Here is a 12,127-nt window from a genome sequence, read left to right on the forward strand (position 1 = left end):
AATTTCAACAGGCTAATTGCTACGGTTTCAAAATACAGGGCCAGGATGCTCTTATTCTACATACCCAACCCCAAGAATCAAAGATTCAGTTTTCTTTTGACCACAATTAGAAGATCCCAGTCAGGTACAAAGGATTTTGCTGGGTCAATAACTACAGTGAACAAATCCTATAATTAACTCATCTCCTCTAGAAAATAGCCACCAAAATATCAGCATCTCACTCCCACCATGATACTTTGAACCAAAAATCTCAATAACTTAGTATCAAACCCTCATCTCTTAATCTCTTTCTACTCCAATCATTTAAAATTGTGAAACAAGAACTAAATATAAAAACAATAACCAATAATAGGAGAACAGGGTCAGGATCTGTGATTTCAGCCTCATAAAGAATTCCTGGATAAGAAAACTCAATCCACCACACAGGTTGGCACTTCCCACAACTTAGCCTTAGAGTATTGCCTACAGGAAAGGGTATGCCCAGCTAATGAAAACCTACTCAAACTCTAAAATTTTCAATGTGAACATTGACACCTCAGACAGGCAAACTACAAATTAAGACTTGATTATTCTTTGTTGATAATAAGCAGATTAAACTCAAAAGTGTGCCAGGCACGCTGGTTGTTAAACATTTTGCAGCATACCCTTGCCGAGCATAGGGAAGTAAAGGGGCTTGCCTAGGGTCATTCAGCCAGTATGAGTAAGCAAAATTTGAACCCAGATCATCCTGGTTTTAAGGTCAAATCTATCTACTTGTCATGCTGCCTCACTATTAGTAATCATAATAAATAAGATACATCTTACACATAAAAGCAACGATATTTCAGTCAAATAAGTAAAATAAGAAAAAAATTCTTCCCTCAACTCCTTTTGCTCTATTATAATTCGAAATATATTCAGTTATTATTATCTTTCTACCCCTCCGAGGTTGTACTGAATAAAGAAGAAAAATACCCAGTAGAGACTCTCTAACCCACAGAGCTAAGTTTTAAGTCACTATACAAACAGGGGGAACCAAGCAAGCAGACAACCTCAGAAATTATTCTAAGAATGAGTCCAATACAGCCAGCACTGATTCCATTAATACACACCTAGATATTTTAGACAGTAATTCAAAGGAGATATAGTCACCAACCTGTTTCTCTTTCTTCTGTATTTTCATTATCATCAATTGGGGGGAGGGGAAATCTTATTTCTGTAAAACAAAACAAACATCTCAAGGTGAAACTTAAATATATTGTTAATTTAAAAAATAAAAATATTTTTTTCTCAGACCTGACTGTACCACAAAGAAAATATTATGAGGGATTATTTTTATAGTCTATTTTTATCAAAGTCTTGAATTTTATCTTCCCAGAGAAAGTTTAAAAAGTGTTAAGTGAACAGTCAAAATTATATACTGAGTTGTACTATCTATCTGTGTGTGTGTGTGTGTGTGTGTGTGTGTGTGTGTGTGTGTGATGTCTATTGATGGAGCTAGTAAGGTAAGGCAGTCCAATTCCTGCCCTCACAGAAACTGTAATCTAAAAGGGGAGATAAGGCATGTCTCCAAAATCACTATAATGACAAGATAAAATTTGAAAGTACCACATGAAAGGTACAAAATGCTAATGGAAATTCAAGGGATGGCCTTAATACAACAACTGCTTCAGATCACTGAATCTGGACAGATTAGAAGGCCTTTTGAGAATTGTCCCCTACTGTTAACAGCTATTGATATTCATCTACTCAAATGTAAACACTTGAAACCAACACAATTTAGTAGAAAAAAACTGCATCTTCCCAAACTCACTTTTCATATGTGATTCTAAGTTAATCATTACCGGAGTGCTAAGCACTATACTAGATGGCACACAAAGTCAATTAAAGAACTTACAAACTGTATGTTTTTGAAAGAAAAGCACATTGTCAGTTTTACTAAACTAGTAGAAGAGGAATAAATGAAAATTACCTATTCCCAAAGATATGATAGTTATGTCAAAACTGAAAAGTAAACAAAGAATAGTCAGGTTTTTTTTTTTAATTTTAGAGAGCATTGGCTATAAAATGGTAGTTTACTTTCAGTCTCATTAAAAATTCAGAAACAATGGGGCAGCTAGGTGGTGCAGTGGATTGAGCACCTGCCCTGGAGTCGGGAGGACCTGAGTTCAAAGCTGACCTCAGACCAAACACTTGACACTTACTAGCTGTGTGACCCTGGGCAAGTCACTTAACCCCAACTGCCTAAAAATAAAAAAAAATTAAAAAATTCAGAAACAAAATAATTCAGTCCTTTATGGCACAGTGGAAAAAGCACTACTTCTGTATTCAGAGGACCTGGGTTAAAATTCTGCTTCTTATAACTACCTGTGCAACCTTGGTCAAGTAACAATCTCTCTGGGCCTCAGTTTCCTCATCTGTAAAATTGGAGGAGGTCAGGGAGAAAAGGATGATGGACAACATGACCTCTAAGTCCCTTTCCAGCTTCAGGGTTATGATCCAATTATCTGTTACTTTTTCATCTGATAAATACTCCCCCCCAATTCAAAGACAGTTGGAAATTATATTTGATGAATATATTCCTTTCCCATTTATTGGCTTCTATCATCAATATACTGTTTCTTTACCATGAATAAACATTTATTGAATATCTGGTTATAGAAGATGCTAAGTATATATAGAGGTCTAAGACATATTCCTTAACTTCAAGAAGCTTCCACTCTATATGGAAAGAAACAACATATACAATAAAAGAGAAACATTTATATAAAGGTAGAATATGTTAAAGACCAAATGCAGAATGAACTTTCTTGCTTTCTATCCTGCTGAGGTGACAAGCGTTTACCTACTGAGGAAGATGGAAGGCAGCATATAAAAAGGCAAGACAGGAGACAAAAAGAATGACAAGATTAGTCTCAAGGACATACTGAGCCACTTAATACTAAGATCCTGTCACAGAATTAATACAATGCATTAGAACAAATCTGCTACATACCAAATATGTTCTAAGAGAGGTTTTCAAGTTATTATTGAGCACAGAGCCTCATGGGCTTGTCTCACCAACAAGGATTTTATTGATGACAAGTAATAGACCACTCCCAAATCAGACACCCTCCCTTTTACATTCATTCACTCAGTTAACCTGTGTTAAGAAGCACTGTGTGCAGAGTACTGTGCTAACACTCTGGGGTAGCTACAAAGTTTAGGTAAGACAATTCCTGTTCTCACTGAGCTTCTAAGCCTAGGTGAACAAAACATAAACACAGATAACTGTAATATTCAATATTATATTATAGGTGCACTAGAAAGCTACCCAACAAAGTGCTTTGTGAAACCCCAGATCACAGGTCCTTATAAAGCAGGGAGATCAGACGGAATATTTCAAGGTTGGGAAGAAATTCCAAAGGACAAAAGAGAAAGGGAGAATATTCTAGGCACAGGAAACAGTGTGCTTAAGACAAATAGGGTGTGTGAGAGAAAGGAGTATGAACAGAAAGAATGGTCAGATAGCAGAAAGTTTAGGGAGAGGAGTGATATGGAATAAAGCTGGAAAGAAAGGTGGCTGCAGAAAGAAGGGTGGCACTCACCCCAAGTGTCAGGCAAAAGAGTCTGACCTTTTCATTCAGTTAAGTAATAGGAAGCCACTGAAGATCTTTAAGCAGACAAGTACAGACCAAATCTTTGCAGGTAAAAGATCATTCTGATAGTAGATAAGATAAAAGGAAAGCAGTCAAGAAAATCTGTTTGGAAGTGAGTTAAATAAGTGGTAAAGAAGAAGCATTTATTAAGCACCTACTATGTGCCAGGCACTATACTAAGCACTTTACAAATATCATCTCCTTTGATCCTCACAACAACTCTGGGAATTGTATATGAAAGGCTGGATTTTTCCTGCCAGAAGTGAAAAGAGCAGACAGTGAGGAAATACAGACATTTGGTGAAAATAATTTGCCCCCCAATAAACTTAGCAGTGAAGGAGAGTAAAGATATGGGAAAGTAACTATGTGAGATAGATGCATCAAGGAAAAGCCTCTTTTTTGGTTAAAGCTCTAAGTATGTTATGAATCAAGAAGTTTGGGGAATGGAAGAAGAAAAGAAAACTGATTTGGATAGGGAGCAAACATGTGGAAATAGCTGAGAAGTCGTCAATCTTTAGTATAAAAGAGACTGAGTATTCTTAAAACATAGTTAGGAAAAATAACATTAAGATACGCTTCATTTTTTTCTTTTTTCTTTCCCTTCTTTATGGTCAATGCAATATCTATTTCCTGTACATGTATGTAGTACAAGAGATTGGAATGGGGGTGGGGATGGGGAAAGAAACAAAGACAAAATAACCTTAAGGAGTTTATAATCTAGTTGGGGAGGTAAGAGAGGCATGCAAACTTCAATTAAAATAGAACATAACAGGTGATTAGAAGGTGTGGAGAGCTATGTGAATCCAACCTTGCATATGCCTGGCATTCAGAAAGAGACAGAAAGAGAGAGAGAGAGAGAGAGAGAGAGAGACAGTGTGTGTGTGTGTGTGTGTGTGTGTGTGTGTGTGTGTGTGTGTGTGTGTGTGTGTGTGTGAGTGTGTGTGTGTGTTGGCTGATTGGCCAGGGAAGGGTTGTGGGGAGTGGACTGAGTGACAAAATCCTACAAACTAATTCACAATTTTCTCCAGAAAGAAATAGCATTCTAAGTAGAGAGACAATTACAGATAATGGGTTTACGCAATAAACGCCAGAGAATTAGCAAAGAAACAGATGAGGAACTTCCTTCAGGAGTAGAATACAAAATAAATAAACAAAAACCATCAGCATTTTGCACATTACTAACAAAAACTAGGACTATTAGAAAAAGAAACTCCATTCAAAATAACTGAAATCCATAAAATATATGGTTGTAACCTATCAAAACAGGTTTACATATTTAAACACACACAAACATACAACTACAAAATGACTATTACATAAATAAAAGTCTAAATAATTGGAGAAAATCAATGTTTGTGACCTGGTTGCACCAGACAATAAAAATTATGCTACTATCTAAATTAAATTTGTGCCATACCAAACTACCAATGGCTACTATATAGAACTACATAAAACAATTACAAAATTCACTTGGAAGAACAAAAATTTTAAAATTCAAGAGAAAGAATAAAAAATGAAAACGATCTCATATCACATAGCAGTAGCTATTAAAAATATCTGACATTGATTTAAAAAAAATTAGACAAATCACTAGCAAGGGTTAGTTAAAATCTAGATGCAAATTAACATGAATAATATGAACAGTTTTAAAAGAAGGATCACAAAATACTAACCATATAGAAAATGATATGGATCATATACAAAACAAAACTCATCACTTTTTTGCCTCAAAACTAATCTTTTCTAACTTTTCAATTTCTATCAAGGGTACTACCATCTATCCAATCACTCATTTTCACAATTTCAGGGTCTTTTTTGACTCTTCACTTTCCTTATCCCTCCTCCTCCCCCCATATCCAACCAATTATCAAGATAATAATTCTGCCTCCACAACATCTCTCCCATCTGTCCTCTTTCCTCCATTCACATGGCCACCACCCTGGTACAAATCCTTATCGATTTTTATCTATACTAATGGAAGGGCCTCCTAACTGGTCTACCTCCAGCCTCCCATACTTCCCCCTCTCCAAGTTGCCAAAATGATGTAAGAAAGATTTTAGGGGGTTAGGCTTCCACAGCAGGATAAGAAATTCCAAGATCGTATGGATAGTCCCTCAACCAATCAGAAAGTACTCCAAAAACAACTAGTTCTTAAGAAAGAGCCCTAGAGGCTAAACCGGTTGCAACCAGCCGGGTTCAAGCACAGGGCTTCAACCGGGCAAAGGCTTTTCTCCACTGCCCTTGCTTAATAAGCTTATTGAATATGAACTGACACACCCCAACAGCAGAGACAGTCGCCATTTTTAACATGGGACCCATGAAGTGGGCGGAGTTAATAGAATATGGTCGAACATGCGATGGTGTAACTCAGATGAACTAGACCAATAGGATCCCTGATGGGTGGAGTATGGATTACTAAGAGTTTAAAAGTTGTTTCTATCACTGAACCAGTGCCCACGTGCTACTGAAGTGCGTTGTGCCCTCCTAATTAACGATTCTTCACTCCGAGCTTAGTTTCGGTTTTAACTAGAAGGCTTTATTTCTCTAAGGCCTTATTTCTAACAATGATATTCCTACTTACTGACTTCCTGTGTAAGTATGACCATGTCATACCCCGTGCTTTAAGACGTTTTCAGCGACTCCCTAAGACCTCTAGGATCAAATACAAAGTTCTCTGGCATTTGAAGTTCTTCACAATCTGTCTCCATTCTACCCTGCTCTGCAGGCTAATTAACATACTATTCCCCTTCACACATTCTACAATCCAGGCCAATGGGACTTCTTCCTGTCCCTCATATAGGATATCTATTCTCTGCCTCTACGTCTTTATACAGTTAAAGAATACACATAACTTCTCTCCTCTGCCTATTTCCCCTAGCTTCCTCTGAAGCTTAAGTCAAACACCAAATTCTCCATGAGCACTAGTATCTCATTATCTGAAATTACGTTGTATCTACTTATGTATCTACAGAACACAAACGATGTGTTCTGTATCTATTTATCTGCATGTATATTGTTTCCCCTATAAAATGGAAGCTCCTCTAGGGCTGGGCCTGTTTCAATTTGTCTTTTTAACCCCAGACTTCAGCACAGTGCAGAAATACAAATTAAAACAATGTTCAGGCATAACCTCAGAGTCACCAAATTAGAACAGATGATAAAGAACAGAAATCACACTAGAGGGGCAGGAAGCTAATGTATATTTGACACAGCTCTAGACTAAATGGAATAACCATGCTGGAAAACAATTTGGGATTAGTCAAGAAAAGTCATTAAACTGTACCTTTTAGCTAGCAATCCCACTACTGGATATATATTCTGCTAGAGTTAATGACAGAAAGAAAAGTCTCATAACCATCATAACATTCACAGTAATACTTTTTATAGTAGCAAAAAGCTGGAAACAAAGTATGTGTCCAGGACTTGTGAACATCTTAGCAAATTATGTAATATGAAGGTGATGGAATATTACGGCACCTTAGGGAAAAATATATATGAGGAACTCAGAGAAATGCCAAACAATCAGAACAGATGCACAAAGAAGCAGAACAGCAGACGATGTATACGATGCCTTTTTTTTTCTGAGTGGGAGGAGCGGAGCTTAGACCTATGATTTCACTGATGTAGAAAACTCCCAGTGAGGAAAGTCTACCTACGGCAAATCAGCATCTGCTTGGTAACAAATGAAAGAGATAAGTGTAGGCTATACGGAAGGAAAAACTTGCTAAAAATTAAAGTGGGCCTGGCTGTAGGCCTTCAAGCAGAGGCTGGATGATCCCTGATCGGGCATGTTATGGTGTAGAGGAGGTATGAATTGGACAAGGTGCTAACGCCAGGTCATTTACAACTCTAAAATTGTTTGACTCAGTAAAAATGCTATGACAGGTCCACTGACAAAAGTAAGAGAGACATAAAAACCTACTTTAATGGAAAATCTGTCTAAAAGAAATACCTATACACAGAACAACTTACTCAAGTAGGAACCAAAACTTCCTTAAAAGGGACAACAGAAATGACCTGAGAAGGAATAGGTTTGAGTGTTCCACAGGGAAGTAGATGAAGGTAAAGAAAACAACAATTCCAAATGTAAACCCTAATAAAACGAGATACATTAAAACTAGTTCTAATTCTAATGGCTTAAGTTCAAAATCAGCAACTGAATTCAACAGATATTTGCACCTAATAAGTTCAAAGACCCTGCTTTAGGTCCTGTAGAAGACATAGAGTATAATAAGTGGTCATGCCCTCAAAGAGTTTACAATTTCATCAGGGAAATGAGGTACAGGTAACCATAACACAATATATGCACAAGTGTCCCAGAAGTGGTACTGAAAGTACTATGGGAATCTGGAGGCAGGGGACATGTCTGTGAGTGTAGTAGTCAAGAAAGCCTTTGTGTAGAAGGTAGGTACCTGAGTTATGCCTTGAAGGCCAGGTAGGATTTGGAAAGGAGATCGTGAGGATAGAAGACACTGGGATAACGTAGAGGAATGAGGAAGGCGTGGTAGGGCATGAGGATATTGAGGATAGCACCTTAACACAGAAGTCTTGTGAAAGATAATATTAAAAATGTTTTTAGGGCCAGATGATAGAGGACTTTGAAAGCACTATGTAATCTAGAAGGGAATAGAGGATACAGAATTGCAGTTAGACCTGGATTCAAATCTGGCACAACAGTTGTACACAATAGCTGTGTGACACAATAGTTGTAACATCATGGTCAAACTTTTATTTAAACTTCTCTATGCCTCAGTTTCTTCTTCTATAAAACAGTGATAACACTTACAGAAAGAATAACATGGCATAGTGGATAGAAGGCCAGCCTTGTAATCAGAAAGACCTGGGTTTAAGTACTGCCTCTGACACTTATTAGCTGTGTTAACTATAGGCAAGTCATTTAAGGTCTCAGGGCTCCAGACAACTCTAAATAAAAGCTTCTGTAGAGTTGCCAAGTTTCATTAGAGAAATGAGCTTTTACTTTGGAAATTCCCTACATAAATGAAATCCTGAATCCAGACCAAAAGAAAAACCAAAATACCTGTAGTACCCACCTATCTTACAGGATCACAGTGAGGTTCAAAAGAGATAACGTACAAAGAATACTATGTAAAGCTTCAAGTACTATTAGCTATTAATGCCAAGCTGAGATTCTTGTGCTTTATCATACAAGCAATAGGAGATTCTGCATGATGAAACTGGATCTAGTAGTGGTCTGCAGGGTGAATGGAGGGAAGGGGGAAGAAAGAGACTGGAAACAAAGATTACAATAGTCCACAAATAAGATAAAAACTTGAATTAAGGCAGCAACAAAGGTGTAAGGTATAAGAAATTATATTTCCACAGATGTAAAGGAAGTGGTACTAACTATAGAATTCAGAAGTTGTCACAGGGGCAGAAGGAGCGGTGTTGCTCAAGAATTACTTTTAACAATACTACCCAGACATAGACAAAACCTGCTGACATTAGTAGTGGGGTTAGAAGTAAAGAAAGTAAAACAAAGGTTTTATAACAAAGTAAGTTATAGCTTGGTGAAGGTGCAGGTGCTTAATGAGCTTATGTATATTAACTTCGGGGGGGGGGAGGGATTAACACAATTCTAGGCACAATGTTTATGTAGTGGGAGGGAGGGACATATTATGGAGTAATATGAAGTAGGCATTCTGGGAAGCTGTACACACTGGAGTACCTGATCAATGGGGAAACAAGGGAGGGACCTTGCATTCTAGGACAGGGATATGACTGCTTGCTCTCGCTTCTGTAGTATGTGTCTGTCCCTAGCAGCACACCTGCTTCTTGCAAGAACGTATAATAAATTAGCTTGCCTCATCTACCTTAGGAGTCTGTTTTTCCTACAGAAGTTATTCCTAATAAAGAAAAAGGAAAGGAAAACAGGGATTCAAAATATTTCAAAGGAAGTTGAATCCAAAATTAAAAGAGAATTTTGTAAAAACCAATCAAAACAACAAATAATTATTGAACACCTACTTCATACATGGTGGATGGAGGATCCCATATAAAATCAGAGATACGTCCAAAATTTCTAGCATGGTTAGAAAAATGGTGGTAATGAGAAGAAAAAAAAGAAAAAAGCTGGGAAGGTGATCAGACTGTGAAAGAAGGTGAAGAGCTTCATTTTGGTTATGCTGAGTTGAAAATAATAAGCACATACAAATGGAAACATGACAGAATCTTAAAATTATAGAATTTTAGAGTTGAATGGGATCTCAGGGGAATAATCTAGACCATTCCCTTTATTTCATAAACAAGAAAACTGAGGCCTAGACAGGGAAGTAATTTGCCCAAAGTCAGGAGAAATGCCAACACTAAAACTCAGGTCTACTGATTCAAATTCCACCTCTCTACTACACGAGGTTATATTATAGACAGCTGGAAATCAGGAGAGCAGGAAAATGATGGTGTCAATAACACAGCTGCTGATTTGGACTCCTCTGTCACGGGAACAGATGAAATTTCTCAGGTGAAATGTGGAGAAAGATATGTAACTGGACCAGGTCACTCCATTCAGAGTTTCCCTACAGCAGCCCTGGGTATCAAAAAGTATTTATTAAGCCATTGACTATTTTGCTTTCTTGGGTTTTCCTCTGGCTGGATTTTCTAGTACTTTGATTTGAGAATAAATGGTAGAGAACTAGGGAAACACATACAGAGATTCCAAGGAAGTAGGAGATTTACACGAACCATTTTAGGGAAGACTGATGGAATCTTCTAATACCACTGAAGATTAAGAATAATTTATAGGATAAACAGTTAAAAATCTTAAAGGATATAACTAAAATTAATCCAGCTTAATCTCTATATTCAAGAAGCATTTAATTTGATATTGAATTCTTAAAATGTGTATAAAATATTTTTTGAGTAACATGCAAAAGATACCTAGAAATCCATGAGATTCCAGATGTCACAACCAGATTGTCCTCATATCCCTAGAGGCAGTATGACATATCATCAGATGAAGTGCAGAGTTTGGAAGCAGGAAGATTAGGATTCAAATTCCCCATCTCATCCAGGGCAAGTCACTTATAACCTCTACGTACCTCATGGCAAATCCCTAGGATAGGAGGATCACAGAATTAGAGCTGAAGGAATGTTGGAGGTCATCGAGCCCAACTCCTTCATCTTAAAGATGAAGAAACTGAGGCCTAAAAAGGTGAAGTGATTTGATAGCCAGGCGGCAATTTCTTGCGAGACAACTTCCACGCCCAAAAGACAGCAAGACATCTAATACAAAACTGTGGGAAATGAAATCGAAGTAGAAACAAAGAAGAATACTGGCTCAAAAACAGCAATAAAAATTTTTGCTTTTTGTCCCTTTACCTTAAAAACTAATTTTCTAGTGATGCCTAGAATGCCACAACTACTCTAGGGCCGATATGAAGAAGAATATAAGTAGGGTCACCTCAAAAATGAAGGGAATTTAAGATCTTCCAATTCCACACAAATGAAGCTATGGGTTTATTCTCAGATAGAAAGAAAAAACATGGAATAGGGAGTTTGCTAGGAGTGTCACAATTTTAAAATTCCATGATGAAAACCTAGATACAACATCTCTCTCATATGAGATCTCACACTTCTGCAGGGACATACTACACTGTGTTGGCCTCCAAAATTATACTTTCTGAATGCAGCGTTTCACTTTGATCTCTGTACATATGCCCTTGAATGCTGAGAATTTTTGCTTACTGCATTTTCCTTTATTTATATTTTGTTCTGTAAGCTCAGAATCTGAGGGAGAAATGTGCAGTTTCTGTCTCTACCCTTTTTATCCTCCTATTAAGAAAAATGAGAGCTAGAAAACACTAGTAGATGGAAAAACGGAGGCTGTGGGGAAGAAAGAGAAACATCAAGATGCTGCATAACTTGGGGTTATGGTGGTGGTAGCAAACTAAGAAGTAGTCAAGTATTTATTACGAGCCACTATGTGCCAAGAACTGTGCTAAGCACAGAGGATACTAAAGTGAGACGGCTTCTGCCCTCAAGAAGCTTCCATTCTAATAGGGGAGTACAAGTTGGGTAGTGGCCAAGGAAGGAAGTCTTGGTTTAGAAAAATCACAAGGAATTTTGTGTGGAGTCCCTCAAATCCTCACACTAGTGCTTTGCAGACAGTATATAGTATGTACTTACAATTATTAACTGATTGTGTAAAGGACCAGTTGTTCAGACATTAGATCCATCTACCATAGAAGGGATACTATATACTGTCTGCAAAGCACTAGTGTGAGGATTTGAGGGAAATACAAAAACCAAGTTGAGGTTCCTGACTTCAAGGAGTTTATAACCTAGAAGGGACATGAGACAGATAGCTATAATACAAAGTATTACAAGATAACTAGACCAAGTGTTCATAAAACAAAATGTCATGTAATGTCCAAGGGAAGAGGTATCAATTCAGGTATCTGTGATAGATTCTGTGGAAAATGGAATTCAATCAACCAACAAGCACTTATTAAAAGCCTACTATGTGCCAGGCACCGTGATAGGTGCTGGAGGTA

General features: G+C 37.4%; 1 protein-coding gene across 5 annotated transcripts in view; it reads right to left on the reverse strand.

Annotated features, from left to right (window-relative positions):
* Positions 1–12,127, reverse strand: part of CHD6 (chromodomain helicase DNA binding protein 6) — a 185,591-nt gene that overhangs the window by 126,105 nt on the left and 47,359 nt on the right. For 3 of the 5 annotated variants that reach the window (XM_027867339.1, XM_027867342.1, XM_027867338.1), the window contains exon 1: positions 1,136–1,195. The exons of 1 other annotated variant lie outside the window; for it this stretch is intronic. In XM_027867339.1, coding sequence (XP_027723140.1) covers positions 1,136–1,168 — 33 coding nt within the window. In that variant the 5' untranslated portion in view covers positions 1,169–1,195. Of the gene's footprint in view, positions 1–1,135; positions 1,196–12,127 lie in introns of those variants that run through there. One more of the 5 variants, XM_027867340.1, reaches the window with a different exon arrangement.

This window comes from Vombatus ursinus, unplaced genomic scaffold (genome assembly GCF_900497805.2).
Source record: "Vombatus ursinus unplaced genomic scaffold, bare-nosed wombat genome assembly UNPS02014785.1, whole genome shotgun sequence".
NCBI classification, from domain to species: Eukaryota; Metazoa; Chordata; class Mammalia; order Diprotodontia; family Vombatidae; genus Vombatus; species Vombatus ursinus.